The sequence below is a fragment of the Chaetodon trifascialis genome, chromosome 18 (assembly GCF_039877785.1).
Source record: "Chaetodon trifascialis isolate fChaTrf1 chromosome 18, fChaTrf1.hap1, whole genome shotgun sequence".
In the NCBI taxonomy this organism is placed as follows: Eukaryota; Metazoa; Chordata; class Actinopteri; order Chaetodontiformes; family Chaetodontidae; genus Chaetodon; species Chaetodon trifascialis.
In genome coordinates, this window is record NC_092073.1 from 9,886,463 (window position 1) to 9,904,910 (window position 18,448).

Sequence of the window (18,448 nt, forward strand, 5' to 3'; positions counted from 1 at the left end):
CCATAAAATGTCCGCTTTGTACCAGAACTAATTATTCATCGGGGCTGCACTAAAGATTAGTGTGGATATATATGAAGAAGCAAATCCTTAAATGGTTCTCTCATTGTTCCCCTACAATCCCGCCCCACGTTTAAGATATGGCACAGACAGGCACCCTTGTGAAATGACTCTAAGCCATTGTTCCTCCTGTTATCCGAAAGACACGAAAGGCTAGTTAGTGCTTCCTTTGATAGAGATGCCCGCCACCATTTTAACATTTGTGTTATCAGCAAGGCAGAGAATTACCGAGGCTTGGATGGGAATAAAGCCACTCGATCCTCTGTCTCCCTCTCTCCCTCTCTAGGAATAAAATAATAATAATGTGCAGGGATTGTAGGCTTATCTTGCTCCATTGTGTCACAGAACTTTTTAAAAAGGGGACATCTCAATATGCTATGTGCATAAAGCATGTCAACCTCCTGAACTGACAGCGCTGCTTGCATTCCTCACAGGACAACACAGTGATTTGCCAGTTCTTTCTGAGCACAAGCAGATGACATCACTCATGAAATTCTAATTTCACCACTGACTGAATGCTGTTAATGCTGATGCATGGGAGGTCTGGCTAAAATGCATATCGAATATATCGATTAAGTCTGCAAAAAACTTTAATTGGCACACTTGTTTATAAACCCAGCTGTGCAATCTCAAAGGCGTTACAGTAAGGTGAGGCTGAGGAGCAATGGCTGGCTCTCACTGAGCTGCTCACCAGCTCTGATGCCCCCAACAGGACAGAAGGCTCCTAAGCACAGAGACCTGCTGCTGGAAGCCTCTGGTTATTGCAGTCAATTGAGCTAAAACAGCAGAGAACTCAGGCATCTTGTGCCAGGCTTAACCCTTGAGGCCCAGTGATGGTGGTTAGAGGAACTTCCCGCTGTACGAGAAGTAGGCTGAATTTTAGTTTCTGTTCCCCTCCCATGGAGAGTTGCACAATGACAAAAAATATGAATGGATGTGTTCATCAGACGTTTTGCTCTCTCCACTGGAGCTGTCCTGTTTTATAATCAGTCGCGTCTAACGGCAAACATTTGCTGTGGCATTTCCTGGAATCAGTGTTTTCAAATGAGGATTTGCACCAATTTGGAGGGTCATTCTTGATTCAAACTGGGGTACTCCTGCCCCAAAAGTCAGATGTATTTTTTGTAGATCCTGAACCTTTCCTGTCACCTCTCGTGCAAATTCAACACGTCAGCAAACATTTTCACTTGACTACCATCAATCCTGAATCATCAATAATGACCAAGATTTAGTTATTTGCTTATGTTTACATGGTTTAGTGGCTTGACACCTCTGGTTGGTGTCACATATCACATCTATAATGTCGCAGGTGACAGGTTTATGGTCACATTGGCACATGCTGTAATTCAAGTCAGAGTGTGTGTATTTTTGCAGGCTGAAGTGTGTGACAGACAGGCAGACAGATTGTCCGTACACCAACAGAGAACAGCTTCTTTGTTCACTGCCACAGTACTGCGCATTCAGTGCGCTCCTTGGGCCGCTATAGGCTCCCAGACAGCAGGGCATCAGCTCACAGCCACAGCACCTTTTATGATATTGGTATGATATTTCTATAGGAACTGGTGCTCAGGTGTTCAGCAGTGTTGTGGGGTTTTTTTTTAAACCTAAGATATCACTTCAGTAATCCAATATTAGGGAAACATTTATTGTGATGTTGGTGTTGAACCCTTATATAACGTATAGACGTGCTATACTTTCTCTTTATGTCCAGATACAGCTAAGAAAAATTATCTGTGCGCGATCCAAAATAAAAAAAAACTGATCTCATTCAAGATGGCTCACAGACGCCATCAGGTTAGCGCATTTTATGTGTAATGTGACTTTGTGACGAGCGGCCACAGGCTGGTAAAGAGAGAGAGGCAGCTGGGTGAAATCTGCATCTCGACTGCAGACACACCCCCTCCACACACTCACACACACACATGCACGCTGACAATCACGCGCACCCGCGTACTCATCCCTCGTAAAGGGGCGTGTGGGGCTGGCACGGACTCAAACCTTCTGCATTTGCATCTGTGACGGAGCCGAGAGCGGCGGCGTACGGAGAGACGGACCGAGAGGGAAAACTTATATTAGACCAACCAGGACTTTTCTGTTTATTCAGTCCATCCCTTTGATATTTTTGGGACCTTCTGTTTTCCCCTCACACGAGCCGGATTTCACTTGTGACAGCGCTGAACGAAAGGGAGCGAAACAGGGAGAGACACTAGGACAGATCAGCGGAGAGGAGACCGGTCTGTACGCGGAGAGGAGAGCGAGTCTCCGGGCATCGGCTGTGCGTCTTTGCGCGGTGGGGACCCCGGAGGGAGCAGGACTGCGCTGTGGTTCTACCCCGGCGTAAATAAAAAGGGGATTTGGGGAAAAACAACTTGACTCGCTTCTGTTGGGCTCTGGAGAAGATCAGCTGTCATTTTAACAGAATCCGAGGGAGCCTATCGGATCGTATCCAGCTCTCTGCTCCGCGCATGCTGGAATTGGAGAGAGGAGGGCTGGATGCCTGCGGGTTTGCGAGTCCTCAAGACGCAGGTGAATGCAGCTGTTTTTATTGTTCATCACCATAAGCACAGGGGTGAAAGAAATGCTGCTGAAGTGCACTGAAATTCAAATTCCCCATCATCACCCCATGCTTTCCCGTGCACTTTTACAAATTTGGCTGCTATGATCCCATCATTGTTTCCCCAGTCCTTTTATTTTAACGGTTTTAAGATGCAGACATTGCAATTGAATATCACAAATAATATTTCGTAACCATGTATTGCCATGCCATGCCGTGTTTGTGCAGAGTTTTGTATGTGCCGATGGATTTTTGCTCAACACAAGCCGGCTCCGTTCTTTTTTGTGCAGTGTGACCCAGTAAGGGCGGCCTTAAGTAAATGTCTCGAGGCTACTATAATTTACGCTTTAATTGATTTCCCCTAAATTTCAGAGTGCCAGCTTCGTGCTGTCACTGTTGTGGGGCAGGCTTTAACAATCGGCGCATCTGGATAGCTACTGGTGCATAAAAGAAATCCACAAGGACTGAAGGGGGAAAAAAGCCCCACTTTCTATTATTTAGCTCCTGAGAGAGAGAGAAATGGGCCTATAATAAGCACTGCAGTACAGATGTGCTTCCATTTGAACTGGAGGATCAGTGTTGAGAGGGACAGATGGATTGGAAGACGCAAAAGGGAACTTCTGTTGATTAGGTAGTTCAGTGTGTCACAAGAAATGATCGGTTCCAGATAGAAGCGGAAGAGGACATCCTGAGGAAATCCTCCTACAGTACTCTTCATCATCCAGACTTAAAAATGTTGAAATTCAGAATGATTTTTGGCGGCATATTTCCATAAAATATATTTGGTGTGGTGCCATCCCAGATAATGTTTTTAGATGTCAGTATCCATGTGTTACTACAGCTTCCATTAATGCCGAACTACTTTTTGTAAGAGATGAGAGAGGAGGGAGGGAGAGAGGGTGAGTGAGTGAGTAAAAGAGAGAGAGGGGAAGAAGAGAGAGAGTCATGTCACTTAACGGACTGCTGGTGCTCTGTGACTCAGTGTGCAGCCTCGCTTACATATGAAGACACTGGGCTTTTCCCACATAGGTTGGCTATTTGTAATCAAGCCAATCATCAACCTCTCCGACTCCCCACTCTGAGCCTATAGAAGCAAAGTGGTCACAATTTGGGGAAGGGGTGTACCCGTGCCTTTATAGGCTTGTTTGTATCAGCAACAGCGCGTTTAGACAGATTGGGGAAACGTCGAGAGCGCACGACCGCAGCACGCCTTCCTAACCTGCTCACATCCCCGTCTATCTCTTTTCGCTCCACAGCCGAGGATTACCTCCTGCCTTGTCATTTGACGAAGTAAGAACGCCAAAAAGGAGTGGGTCGTTTCTTCATATATCTCGCGCTTTGGCGTCTTTGGAGAGGATATGGCACGGGCGGCGCTGGAGAGAGGAGCGCAGCCGGCACAGGCGAGAGGAAACAGGAGCTGAATGACAGGATGCCAGCGACCTGAGCCCGCTCTCAGATCAGTTCCAGCTTCGTTAAAGGGGACACTTCTGCTTTATTTGTCGGGTTAAGAGGAGGAGAGGAGAATACTTGCCAAAAAATCTGTTGGAGGAGTTTAATTTCGGAGGTTTTTTTTTTTCTTTTTGTATGCGTAATTTTATTTTTTTGGTGAGAAAACAAGGATGCATTGTGGATTAGTCTTTATCCTGTTCATGGGAATCCTTTTGGTGGTCAAGGCTTTCAAAAACGGTAAGTGAGACATCTGATATCTATATAAACAAAGCTTTTGTGTACTCTGCAAAGCTACTAATCCCAATATTTCTTTTAAAGATTAGCCTTCTCTGTTCTCCGCTGATCTTTTGGCAAACTCGCAGGGCGCTCACCTGCCTACTCTGCCAACACCTAGAGAAAACACGGCCAATGCTATTTCTACAGAGACTTAAACATTATTGCTCAATAAAGACTTTAGAGACTATATCAGAGCCCTCTTTAATCTTTATTATATATCTTTTATTTATGATATTCCTCTTATATTCACGTCATGCACTGTATGATCATGAGTAGAGATTTTTGTTACCTCATTGCTGTTAAAGGCACTTTTATCTCCCATCATATCATTAAAATAATCCTAAATATGCCCTTATTTGTATTAACTCAATTGCAGTTCCTTGAGCGACTTGTTACATGTGATAAACTCTTTTTAGAACACTTGATTAAGTTTGATTTCAACTCCTTTTTGTTGGAGCAGCTATCGGTTAAAAGGTCTGTGTTTTTGAGCGGTGAAGTTCAAAAAGTCAGCCCCAATGCTCCACTTACCCAAACTTCCCCATGCTCCATTCTTACAGCATTAGTTTCGTTTCTACTTTCTGCTCTTGCTCCTTATTCTTTTCTTCTTTTTTTCTAATTTAACTGATTTTCAAGAGGTGGATGCGTTGGTTAGAGCAGCAGCTGGTTTATAGTAAAAGGATTGATACAAGAAAATAAAGATAAATGTGTAAGCGGACGTCTGTAAACTCCAGGATTATTCCTTTTAATGATGAAATTCATAGTCTTTCAGGAGGTTTCAGGGAACAGAATGTAGATGCCCGTGACTTCTGGCTTCGGCAAAACAAAACTTCTTTTGAAGCTTCTCCATGCAGACTTTTAATTTGGATCGCGTCCACAGCTCTACCAGAACTGACCTGAGAGCTGCTCCTTTTTATTTTAAGGCGAGGAACTATTCCTTTTGACATCTGACATGAGATTAAACAACTGTCTGCCTCATAAGAGCTCAACATAAACAACATTATATTCTATTAGACTTAATATTAATCTTATCACTAATAATGACACTTAATTCCAATAATAAATAAGTTCATGCAGTAACACTGGGATATTTTGGTGCAATTAACTCTTTCACATTTTTTTGTCTGGACCACTTAAATTCTGTGAAATGATGTTTTGGGATAAATTGCTAGAAGTTTGTATTATAGCTGTGATAGAGGTCTCTCAGCCTGGTGTAGTCCAGCTGCTCCCTCTCTATAAACTGCTATAATATCAGCTAAAAGGCCACATGTGAAACGCCACTTTCGCTTGTTTCCGCCATATAAGACCTCTCTCCGCTTCCCTCCGCAGATAAATGTGGAGGCAACATCAGAATCTCAACCGCCAACTACCTCACGTCGCCCGGATACCCCATGTCTTATCCCCCTTCTCAGAGATGTGCGTGGGTGATATCTGCGCCTGGTCCTCACCAGCGGATCCTCATCAACTTCAACCCGCATTTCGATCTGGAGGACCGGGAGTGCAAGTAAGCGCACCGAAAGTTAGAGAGCTTGTGCTGGAGAAATAGATGTACTTTTGATCCCAGAAAAACTTGATTTTGTCCCCGGGGGGTCCCGATCTAATCGAAAATTTATCCAAATAGTCTTTATTCCTTTATTTTGCAAAAAGAGAAAATGATGAATGAAATGACAGAACTGTCTGGGAAACTTTTTAAGATACCGATTTGGCCCCCAGCCATAACTTTAGGAACCACAACACTATGAGAGGCTGCACACACCTGTATGATATTATAACTGATAGCTTGAATTTATGTGTGTTTTCCTGTGAGTATGATATAGCTCGTGTGTGACACTGATCCCCCCCGTTCCCTCATGTACTGCATATTGCACATGAAACTGCGCCATCTAGTGTCCGCAGGCTCCCTGCAACGGTGTCAGTGCAGAGCTGCTCTGGCACCGCTCAGGGCAGCAGGAATGTCCCACCCCTGCCATGTGGTTTTGGAATGTCCTCGCTTCTCGTCTTTGTGGAGTGAAGTCAGCAGGGTATACTTTGAATCCATCTGATTTGATCTGGAGGCCTGCTTTTGCCGAGGGCGCTGAGGAAGAGCTGTGGGTCTTCCTCACCAGAGGCCATTAACTGTGGCTCCTTTATACACTGCAAGAAAAAAAATGTCCATCTTAACAAGTCATTTACTTTCATAATTCCTCTTAAAACCCCATTACTCTCAAAGCGAGTGAGGAATTCCAAGAATTGGTTCAAAAGAACAAGTCTCGGCTTATTTTAATTAGGCAGTGAGTCTGTTAGTGGCAGAGCTGGAATCAAGTGAAATTATCTCCCTCATCTGGGTTCTTTCATGCGCTTTGATTTCAAAACTAGTTGAAATTTCCCTTTCAAGGTGAATCTCCCAGTGACAGTTAGTTACTGATCCTTATTTGCCTTGTAAGCTGCGAGCTGTCGCATCCAACAAAAGGCTGAGCAGCTAACCTGTTGTCAGATAGATAGTTTAAGCCGATGAAACCGGAGACAGACAGTAATGTGATGAGCCTGTGTCAGGGTGGGTGCCCCGAGGTGAGCCTTGCCTGGGCAGACTGCCTCTCTCTGATTGCCTGTCTGTGTGTGATTGTGTGTGGTTTTTGTGCGTGTGTCGGTGCCTCTGCCGGCTCTGTCTCAGCTGTTTGTTTACGCTGCAGGGCTCGGGAGAGAACAGGGCTTTGCTGGATCCTGTTACTGTATCCCCGCTCCACCCAAATTCTGGACCTGCGCTTCTTTTGTGTTCCCTCAGTGGCTGCTGTATATGTTTGCAGGGTTTGGTCTTTTAATCCCGGATTTCAATCCCACTTTAACCTTTTTCTTTACTGCTGTCGGGGATTTATGGCAGGCTGAATGCCGCTGTCTTTTAAAGGCTGGATGCGTCTTGTCACTTCTTTAGGGTCCGATTTCAGCACCAGAGGGACTATTAAACTGTCCACGATTCTGAGTGAGAAAGAAAGAGTGAGGACGGAAGAGGGGGGTTACCAGCAACAATGCTTGTGCTAATCAAATTAGTCAGGAATGAATTTCCTGTGTCTAACCACATGCAGCAAAGACAGAAAAAAGAAATTTGGTCCCTCCAGGCTCACGGAAGGCCGTTTCCTTCCAGGTTGAAGTGAGGGCGGGCTTCGAGTTAGCGATCCATCAGAGTATAATTTACAAATTAGCTCTGCTCTTTCATTTTAACAGCCACTGAATTGGCAGATTGTGGATTGCCAGTTAATTGGCTGTTCATAAATTTGTTAGCAGATGAAGTTTGTGGGGTGGATGTGTGCTTGCATCTGTCAGGGTCCCTCCCTCTCTCCCCTGCACGCGCTTTTCTTTTCTTTTGCTTCTAGCTTGCTTGCCTCAGTCGTTACGCTGGGAGCCGACACAACCTTTGTAATATAATTAGGATGGTCAGAAGGTTGGAAAGAGCTCATCTAGAGGATTTGCTATCTAATGGCACCAAGATGGCTGTGAAACATTAGTCTCCGGTTCATGTGGGTCACACAGAGATCGCACTGGAAAACGGGGCTGCCCTGACCTACAGCTTTGTCCTATTTTTAACTTGGTGCACCGTTTCATTTTTAATGTTTTTAATGGAGTGGTTTTCATGGGACTTTAGCTCCACTTCACAACGTATTCCACCTTGTGCAGCTTATTTCGGCTTGAGCCAGCAAAGACAAGCCATGAAGGGAAGTCCGTGTTCCTGTTTCTTTCTTAAATCCAAATCATGGCACGATGTAACATGAGGGCAGGTTATTGTGCTAATCGCTGACAAAGCATGTCACAGGTAACTCGATTACGGGAGGCGGAATAGTTGCTTGTGTATCTGCAGACAGGAGTTGGGTGTGATTTGTGTTGGAACCATCGGGCTCTCTTTCGCAAACTCCACTCACCAAGTCAGCCCTTACATAATGGAAACTGATGAGAGCTAGAATGGCTTCCTTATCTGATGGACTGGCAGAGTGGGTGGAGGTGGAGGGGGCGGGGGCTACAATGCATGCTTCAGTGCACTGCCTTGCAATCTAATTAGTGGGTAAATGGAACACACATGCACCACATGTTCCCCCAACATGGCTGTTATCAGCAAACCAAACAAGAAGCACTCAAAGTGGTGCTCATAAAAAGAAAAACAGCCTTTGCTGAGTGGAGCTTGGCCGCGGTGGTGTTGTTGCACGTGTGTCCTACCCTTGGCAGGTTTGTTTGGGGAAGTGCAGAGGCCTGTATCCTGAGAGCTGGAGGAGGAAAACACTTCATCACAGAGATAAGGAGACTAAGTGAGCCCTGCGATTCTGAATGCAGAACGTGTTTACCTTTCACGCACCATTGTAGACTTTCACAGAGTGGAGTTTCAGGGGCCGCCCTCGCCGCTCCCGCAGCTAATGAAGTTTGAGGCGAAGGCAGAGCCCGCATCAAGGCAAATATTTGAAGTCAGTTCAGCTCTGAATGGCAGTGGAATGAGCAAGCTAAGCTCTAGTGAAAAAAGTGAAGTAAATAGATATGCTTTTGCTCCGCTCCCTCCCCGCGTATGCCTTCTCTGTTTCTCTGTGATCTGATAACGCTTGTCAGGCAGCTCTGCCGTCTGAATGGAAAAGGTTTCAGTGGATTTAAATCTAAACAAGTGACAGACAGGTTTCATGTAAGGCAAATTGAAGGACAATTAATTTAATTTCTAAGACAGATGATAGTTTCTGACTGCTCAAGTGACTTTCTGTTTAGAAATCTGATAAAGTTCCAGTTTCCAGTATTGAACAGAGAATATTTCATCCTGAGCTGCGGGCTGTTCTTGCTATCTCTTCCTCTCCTGCTGACTCGAAGAGGAGAGCTGACTTTCTGTAGCTATGATGCACTCCTTGACAACATTATGAATCATTGATGGCATTGGATTTGCTGACCAAACCAAAAAACAGTTACTTCTTCGGCACATTGAAAACCCTCGCAGCCAGTCAAGGCTGCACTGTTTGTTTAGGAGGAGCAGAAGAGAGGGCTTAAAAACAGAGGGGGTCTCCTCTCTCTCTCTCAGCCCTCCCTCATTTCTTTGCTTTTCTCTCTGTCTGGATGGTATTTTTCTGGACCCCACAGAAATTCCAGTGTGACAGCCTGCACAGTAGATGGAGGGGGGCTCAGATTGGATGTATGGCATGGTGGTACTAGGCAGCACAGATATTTGAGGAATGCCTTCTCAAGCAGCCCTTTGTGGAGGAGATGGAGGGGAAAGTCAGCAAAAGCCTCCCGCCTTGCTGCGCTTCAAAAAGTCTGCAAGAGCCCCCCTGCGTCCAGGTGGCTGTAACTCAAAGCTTGGAGAAGCACTCTTTCCTCTTTTTAATTGTAGTCCTCCTCTTTCTGTGTCCCCCTGCCCGCTCCACTCCGACCCCTCGCTGTGCTGCCCCTGTGGAGCTGCTTGGCCTGCTGGGAAGGCAAACATTCTCTGCTGTGTACCCTCTACAATAGACATCCTGCCCCTCCTGGCATTCCTGACCAGGCCTGGACTCCACAGATGACTAACAGGAGCTTGGGGAAGGGGGAGCGGGGTATCACCCTGCCCTGGATCTATAGTTGGCTCTTTCTTTGTCATGTGGAATCCCACTAACTCCACTCATGGTGTCAGACAAAGAGCGCCACCTGTTTCTAGGAAGTGAGAGTAGAGGACAGAAGGGGCTTTAGGGAAAAGATCCACACTTGGCCACTTTCCCTAATTCCCTGTTAACCTTCCACCTGGATAGCATGCAGCAGCTCCATGATAAAAAGCAGGGGAGCTTCACAGCTGGAGAGTGAGGAGCCATAACTTCTGGCTGGATCTGAAAGCAGCTCCCCCGTCAATCCTCTCTCACGCTCCTCGGCAAGGCAACCATGGGCGAATAAGGAGAAGTGAGCTGTGTGACCGCCTATCAGCCGTTGTCATGGAGGAAAATAAATAAGGCAGGAGCGCAACAGGACCCCTTTCTTAACTGGCCTGTGGCGGTGGAGGCTTTTAAAAACCGGGAAGTGCTGTGACCTCCATGGCTGAGAAGATGGGGGTTTGGAGTGACAAGGATTGTTGGAGATACTTATGGCCTGTTAGCGGACATGCTTTTTCTGCTGTTGATGTGTGCTTCTTTTCAAAGTACATGTCAGAGAAGCATCTGCGCTGGTGGAGTTCAAAGCGGCGCTGCAAAATAGGCACAGCAAAATAAAGAGTGCGTAGGGCGGCACAGCTTCTTTTAACTACCAGGTTTGACAAAAGCAGCTGAAATTATGCACCTGGTATTTTCCACAGCAATAGACTCCCACAGCTCATAACAATGGAAATCAAATTACACCTAAAATTACATTGAAACAGTGTGCCTCGAAAAGCTAGCTTGTCAGCGGCATATCAAAAGCAATCCACTTTGAATGTATCTTGTTTGCACTTCACAGCAATTATACCAAACCTTATTTTGTCAGCATGGTAAAACTTCCACAGACAAGCACTCTGCATTTTCAATCTCTATTTACAATACATCATCCCATTGTTACCTGCAAAAACATAGCCGTTAATGAGGCAGGTGAGCCATGCAAACCAAATGAAATCGGCGGCGCTGATGAATGTTAAGTGTTCACCTTGTTAATTAAGCAGAGGGCAGAAAAGAGAGGACAGCAGACAGAGATGTTGCATCAGAAAGCAGTTGACCTTCACTCTCATTACTCTCGTTCCTCTTCTTCACCTCTTTTAAACATAAAGGGTTACTCCCTGGCTAATGAGCAGGATAAAAGTAGGTCTGTGCACATGAGGGCTTGCATGCATGCAGTATGTGTGTGTGCGTGTGTGTGTGTGACCGTGGGGTTGAGGGTCTTTTTTTCTTTTTTTTTTTATCCATCCACCGGTGAAGTGTTTCACCTTGGCCGCGGCTTGGAAGGGCAGCCTGATTGAAAAGCTTTCTGGCCGTGGCATCTGCCATCCTCCCCGCTGCTCTGTCACCACTTTGATTCATGCACAACCTGACCACAACCGGGAGGCGAGCCACTCTGCCTCACAGCGGGAGGGAGGTCCACTTCACAGCAGAGGAGTAGGAAAAGGAGGGACGAGGGAGGGAGAGGAAGAGAGACGAGACAAGGCCCGTGCTCATAAATAACCCAGTGGATTTCAAGCCTCAGTCACATATCTGCGACAGCACAAAAGCATCATACGGTCTCACATGTCTGCTTGTTTTTGTTTTTCATCCCGGCGCGGGGGTTAGCGACTCGTGTTTGCTCGGGATTGTGTCACTAAGCTGATTCTGGCTAACGGCTGGTGAATTCTCTTTTCTTCTCCCTTTTCTTTTTCTTTCCAGCCCCAAACCAAAACAAGCTTCCCTATATGGAAGTTTCTTGTGGAATGGAGCCGCGGCCCACACAGCTTAGAGATGTCAGTCTCTTTTTACTTTTTATCCAAAGCAGATTGCTCGAAAAGGAGCTGTGTGGAGATAATCATGATTAGAGGAGTACATTTGGTAATCTCAGCTCTCTATCTGGACACACATCTATTGATTGTAAGCAAATTCATACTCATTTTCCTTCCAGCGCCGATGAAAAAGCATTAAACACTGAGGCTATGATTCAATTATGCGTTTCTGTTTCCAAAGGACAGTTGGCAATCTCCCCCTCTCTCTGTCTCACATAATATAATTAGCAACAGGTTTTCGTCTCTCGCCTTTTCCTTTTTTCTTTCCATCAAATGCTGATTTCTCAGTTCACAAGACTGTATGGAAAACAACAAGTGACAAGGAGGGTGAGCGAACAAGGAATAATGTGAGTTCATGATGTGTGGGTGGCAGAGCAGTAGTCAGGGGTGGATTGCTTATCCCAATGTCTTACTTATCCACCCGTCCCCTGTGGACAAAGGCAAGAGAAGAGGCTGTTTAGTTGAATTGATGAGGGAGTTCTGGACACTTTAATACGGCGTGTCCAGGCTTGTCAGACATGTTTCGTTCAGTGGTCCAACCTTGAATGGGGCTCATGATTTTGATTGATGCGGCCATGGTCCTGCGCGGCCTGTTTGTTGCCCTAACGCCCTGGTGCTTACAGATCCTCGAGGGGTGGCAGGTTGGGCGGGGGACTCAGCCACCACATGGTTCTTTAGTCAAACAATCAAGCGAGTCCCCAGAGGGGCTCCGGGTGACGCAAAGTTTGTTTGCAGTGGGTAAGAGGAGGCAGGTAGCAAGTCAAGCCGAGGACCCTGCTGTCCCAGTTCCAGATCCCCGGGGTCATTTTCGGTCAGCGCGTTTGCGCACAGCAGGCTGTCGGCTCACTGTTTCTCCACCACTCAGCTCGCCGTGATTCGACCAGGGCGGCAAACAGACAGTGATTGATGGGGCGGTACCCCACTGCTCTCTGATTGAGTTAGAGCCACTCACAATTCCTCGCTTTGTTTGCTCTTTGCTTGATCCCTCCTCACTAAATTGCTGACATTAGTTGTGGTCTTTCTTTTTCATTACAACCACCACTGCATTTTTTTTTTTCTCACGGCTTTATTTCTTTTGTTAGAAGGCAGTAATTGTCAGAAAGAATTGTAAATTCTACCTCACAGCAACCTTTTGTGGCATTATCACAGTAGGGTAGCGCTCAAAGTGTTATTAGTAGTCCGTACCTCTGGCGCCTGTCCAGCCTCTCTGGGATGACCCCTACCTGCACAGGGATAAGTGACAAAGCCCCTCTCTTCCATGCATACTTAGACAATGGAGAGGGAAATGATACTACTGGACAGGCAGCCTCAAGTTGGCAGGAAAGTTTGATTACAGGGCCAGTGAATGGAAGAGTCACCTTGCCCTCCGAATGCTGGCAAGGGCTGACTGGCCATCAGCACTTAGATCAGCCCTGCAATGCCAAGCATTCAGCCTCTCTGCCCAGCACCACGGAAGAGATGCACCACTTGGCATGAGGCCCTCACAGCACGTCCTATTTGGCTTTCAAAGTGCTGCATCATTGGAAAATCTGAGTTCTTTGCGCACAGTGAGAACAATGCCGCCTTGAATGAAATAAAGGATGTGGTTTGAAACGGTAGATATTGTGTCCAAGGACTGATCCGCATTCAAAGGAAATCTGGCAATAACTGATCAACTGGCCATGCTAGCAAATATGTGCCTGTTTAAAAAAACTTCCCTTATTTATTTTTTATCACCATCCTTTTTCCTCTTCCTGTTCAGAACCAGAAAAAATAGTCTCGTCTCACAGTTATTGTGTGGTTTAAGGTCAGGTGTCGTTGCTGCTGGCTGTTTGTGCATTTTGTATATACACTCAAGAGGACAATCCCAGTCCTCCACAACACTCTCTCAGGGCCTCTTCACAGTCTCCCCTGCCCCCAGCCAATTGGCTGCATGTACAGCCAGATGACCGGGTCATGGAGTAGCCAGCCCAGACTGCTCTCTGACCCCCCCCAACCCTCCAGCCACTTCCACAGACTGCAGGGAGGACAGAGAAAAGAAAGAGGAGAGAGAACGCTAGGGGGGACGGATGGGGCGTTAAATTGAATAATTCCCAGTGCAGTTATTACTGCCATTGCCCTCGAGCTTCCTAGCCATTGTGGAGCCATGTAAAAGAATCTTAGAGAGAGAGCGAGCATGCTTTTGCTGGATTCATGCTGGCACCTGTTTGCCAACTACCTCTATCAGTTATTTGCACAATTTCTCTCTTCTGTTTCTGCTCCTGTCCTCCCTCTGTCAACCACTCCGCTTACATTCCTTCACGCTCTTTCTCTATCTCCCTCACCAGTCTGTTTCCTTTTAACCCACCAGCACCACAACCCCACCTACTACACTCTTTCTCTCTTCCTTCCCATTGTGGAGATGAGAGTTTTGAGCTGCACCCAAAAGCCTTACCTCTAGATGACCTCAGCCTCAACTCCCCTCCTCCCTTCCCTTCCTCTTTCTCCTCTGCTCCTCTTTCCTCCTTTGAATGCGGAGTGCTCCTCGCGCACACAGCTCATTACCCGGCAGGGAGCTCCGCTAGCTTCCCACAGCATCAGAAACAGATAGATGATTGCCATTGAGTATGCTGCTCCATTTTGGGGGAGTGACATTGTTTTTTCTGTCATCAGCCTATGAAATGTAAAGTTATGTCGCGTTCCTGGCTAATTTTAGTTCCATGTAAAGTTCAGTAGGTCACTAGTTCAAGGTTGTTGACAATTATCTCCATGTTTCCTCATGTTTCTTCTTGCCACATGGTTTCAGCATGCCGGACGCTAATCATGGACATCCTACACATGTACTCATGGACAGGATATACAGCAATAGTCTGTCCCCTAACAAGCACCCCTTTTTGTGACATACTCAAAATAAATGGGATACTGTTCTTGGACCCTTCTGGACTAGTGTCATCCTGGTTCTTCTGAAAGTTAACTCTTTGGAGTTTCTGATCAAATTACACAGAGGCATTTTATTTATTGATCAGCGACAGATACAATGGCACCATGGGAACTAATTCTGCTCCAAATGTGGTATTTAATGCACCAGAATTGAGCATTGTTCTCTCTGGGTTATGGTCTATGGTTTACACAGATTGATTCATGGGGCTTTGCGCTGATGTAAGCAGACAAGTAATCTAACAACCTTCTCTGACAACCCTCATATTTGGACCTCTGCTTAAGGGTTGTAATGCAAAGAGATATTTTTTTGAATTCCTGCGTTGTTTAGTTTAGGGTTATGGATCTTTGAGTTCAAAACTTTCATTATACAGTAGGTAAGATGAAGCTGCCCTGAGCCTGAGCTCTCTCCTTCCCTGCAGGGTGTGTATGTATCCATGCCACTGAGTCTCATAGGTGCCCCGGGAGGGGGGTAGGCGACAAGAGCAGTGCGGGCCAGTGCAGTTAACAAAGACAGTATACGTGTCGGCCCTGCTGTGCCACATCGCCCCCTTCCTCCCAGTGCCCTGTTATTTTTACCCTTGACTTCTCATTGTTGTAACGACGGCATATCATCTGAGCCGTGCCACAGACCCCTGTGGAGGACTCTCTCTTCGCTCACCTCTGCCTGCCCCTCTCTCCTGTGTAATCAGAGATCCTCTCAAATGTCAAGGTGGGACAAATGGGAGCCATTCCCTCCTGTAATGGTCCCAGAAATGGGCTGGAGTGCTTCTCTCTCCCTCCCTCCTTCTCCTTCTCTCTTCCCTCTTTGAGAAAAAACACAGGCCTTTTCATCCTTTCTATCTTATTGGCTTGCTTTCTTTCCTTGTATTTTTCAGACTTCTATACCAGTTTCCTGCTTTTCTTTTTTGACGCTTTGTAAGTTGTATCACAGAGTTTCTGGCTTTGTTGTGTCGATATGTTGACGCAACAAAGGGTGTTTGACTGCCATTGTATAATAGCACTGAGTCCAAATGATCATATAATAAGGCCATTAATACACTGTGGCTTTACTTCTATGAAGCATTTCTTAGAAATATACCTAAAGGGTTGGTTGCCTCATTTGCAAAGCATACATTCACATGTGAATATTCATATCTGCACACAAAGATGCATATAGAGCGCCGTACGCTAAGCATTTTCATTTCCGAAGCTCACTTAGCACAGAAAAAAATGTTGAATGTGTATTTCCATTTTGCCACGGGCAGCTTTCTAATGAACTGTACTTATTCACTCACTGTATGTATGATCACAATATGTGTGGTAGAAAAAGAAATGTGGCTAGATGGATATTTTCAACCCTGCTCACAACTGCAGCTATTACATACAGCTTTGATATAATCTTGAACTTAACACATCGGAAATATGCTGCATATTGATATACTGTCACTCACTGAGAACTCAATGATGGTAATAATAAACTGGACTAATTTAAAAATTGATCACATTTTACACTGAATATTTATAAAAAAATATACTGTTTACAACATGAGGAGAATCTTCAGTAAGCAGATATCTTGGTGAAAATCCCGTTTTAGAAATACACCTTGCAGTGCATCAACCATAAATTGTTTCATTAGTTAGGTTTAGGTATAATCAGCAGTTCATTTATCCACATTTTAGGCTTCACTTCCTATTAGCGGAAGCATTTTCTGAGCTCAGCAAGAAGGCCGTCTTCACCGTGAAATGCACTGAACATTATCTTCTTGGAGCAGGAATCACAGTAACTTTTGGATGCAAGTTTTAAACCAATGAAAAGCAATTTTAAGAAATACATGTATATTTGATTGATGATAACTTAAAACACTAAGACATTTGATTCTTATATCCTCAGTGTCAGTGAGATCAGTGGTGTTTGGCCACAAAGTATAATGATAAGGTAATGGTGCAACTAACTCCTGACTATACTCTATATTCACATTGTCATGCTTCTAATCATACGTTTAATAACGAGGGAAAAAGGTCAAGTGTGCATAACAGGATGGCTGAAAATATGCGCAGCTCTGCCCTGTAGACAAGTCAGCTGAATATATTTCAGCATGGCCAGGGTTCAAAGTTCATTAGGCCTTGCATGTGAGGTGAACATGGGGGATTTAGACAGCCTGCTAACAGTGGCAGCTTTGTGGCAACCCCCTCCCGACTCCCCCTCTAAGGCCTGAATATACGTCTATACTCCTGTGTACAGACACATGCGCAGACAGCTGAGAGCACCGAGGACACACAGAAGTTCTGTTGACGCTAATTTCTGGAGCCCACTTGGAGGACATGTTCCACACATGCACAGACATATTCCATACAGCATATTGGAGGTATGCAGAGGTCCATGCAGACCCTGCGCGTACACCCTCTGACAAAATTTACATCACGAGAACCCTCGCGGATGTGGAAAGTACAATTTCAGCTTTTGTCTGAGCAGAAAGGATCCCCCCCCGGGGCGGAATGCTCCCTCTGTCAATCGGTGCTCATACTTCCAAATAAAGGATTATTGTGCATGTTGCAAAGGGAGGGGGACGCAATAATTGAGTCTAAATAGCCAAATTCATTAATTTGATTGTTGGCGACAGCAGATCTCTCGACAGTGTAATTAGGAAAGCTAATGGATGGAGGCATGCTAAATCCATCAATGCTAATGATAATTGCCGTTCAGGAAAGCGAGCATGCTTTACAAACGTGTGGCCGAGGCCGCCGCAAAATCAGAAGCAGCCAGGGAATCTAAAAATATGACAGCCGAGTCTAACCGTGTGGGGGGTGACACCCACAGAGGCCAGTTGGACGGGTGCAGCTGAGCTGTCTGGGTGGGGATCATCCATCTTTTCAACCATCTTTTTAATATCTTCCCTCCGTCCATGTGGCAGGGTGGTGTTGAGCAAAGCAATCATGCCCTTCTCCCCCTCACTGACAAGGAGCCACTTCTGAACCCATCAGCTCTGATTGGTTGGTGGTTTGTCCCACTGGGTGGGTTGCCACGTTCTGAGGCCTTCAACTCCTGCAACAATTTTCTGCAGATTCAGAAGTGGAGACACATCAGTGGAGAGGATGATCTCTTAAAAAAACTTGCCTGATTATTTTCACGCTCCGTGGTTCAAGCTTCTGCTTTAACGATGAGATCTCGACCTTCAATGAAAATCTTAATGTTAGCAAGTCAATTTGGGTTAGTGTTTCCAGCTGAAAAAATTAAGATGTAGACCCGGTTTACTGCCTGGGTTTTACTTCCTTGTCTGTCCAGGCAAGCTGACGTTGGGGTCATTACAGCGGGTCTGGGCCCAGGGAGAGAGGGAACCTGTTATTCTAGTGCGGGTTAATGAATGTCACATGCAAGCGGGAGGCAGTACGGAAGGGAAAGTAGAGAAAGAGAGACCATTTTATTTCAGTAAGGTATGTCCCCTCCAGGCTCGTAAAAAGTAAGTCAGCTTGTCTCGTGCCCCCTTGCACATACGTTAATGGAGCCTCAAGTGACAGTTTGTTAGCTGCGACTCGTTAACACATGAAATCTGCGCGCCGGAGTTTTCTGACAGTCGACAACAAAGTCCTTTTTCCTGCTAAGTCCCCTGGGCCTCACAGAGCTGTCCCAAGTCCGTTGCTTAGGCCTTTTCACTTTGGTTACCCTGAGATGTTTTGACATGTTGTGGGTGACATGTTTTCGTGCGATAGCAAGTTAAACTGTGACAGCCGCAGAAAGAGAAATGCCAGAGAAAAGTGGCGGGCATTTGTTCGATACACAGCTGAAGCAAAGGGAGTAATAGCAAAGAAAGCGCTCTTGTTCTGGGGCTTTCCACAGCATGCTTGAG

At 45.8% G+C, this 18,448-nt stretch overlaps 1 protein-coding gene across 4 annotated transcripts in view; it reads left to right on the forward strand.

The window, feature by feature from the left end:
- The first annotated feature begins 2,051 nt into the window (after positions 1–2,051).
- Positions 2,052–18,448, forward strand: part of nrp1a (neuropilin 1a) — a 60,574-nt gene continuing 44,177 nt past the window's right edge. For 2 of the 4 annotated variants that reach the window (XM_070986148.1, XM_070986152.1), the window contains exons 1-2: positions 3,611–4,297; positions 5,663–5,837. In XM_070986148.1, coding sequence (XP_070842249.1) covers positions 4,231–4,297; positions 5,663–5,837 — 242 coding nt within the window. In that variant the 5' untranslated portion in view covers positions 3,611–4,230. Of the gene's footprint in view, positions 2,584–3,610; positions 4,298–5,662; positions 5,838–18,448 lie in introns of those variants that run through there. The other 2 variants (XM_070986151.1, XM_070986147.1) reach the window with 2 other exon arrangements.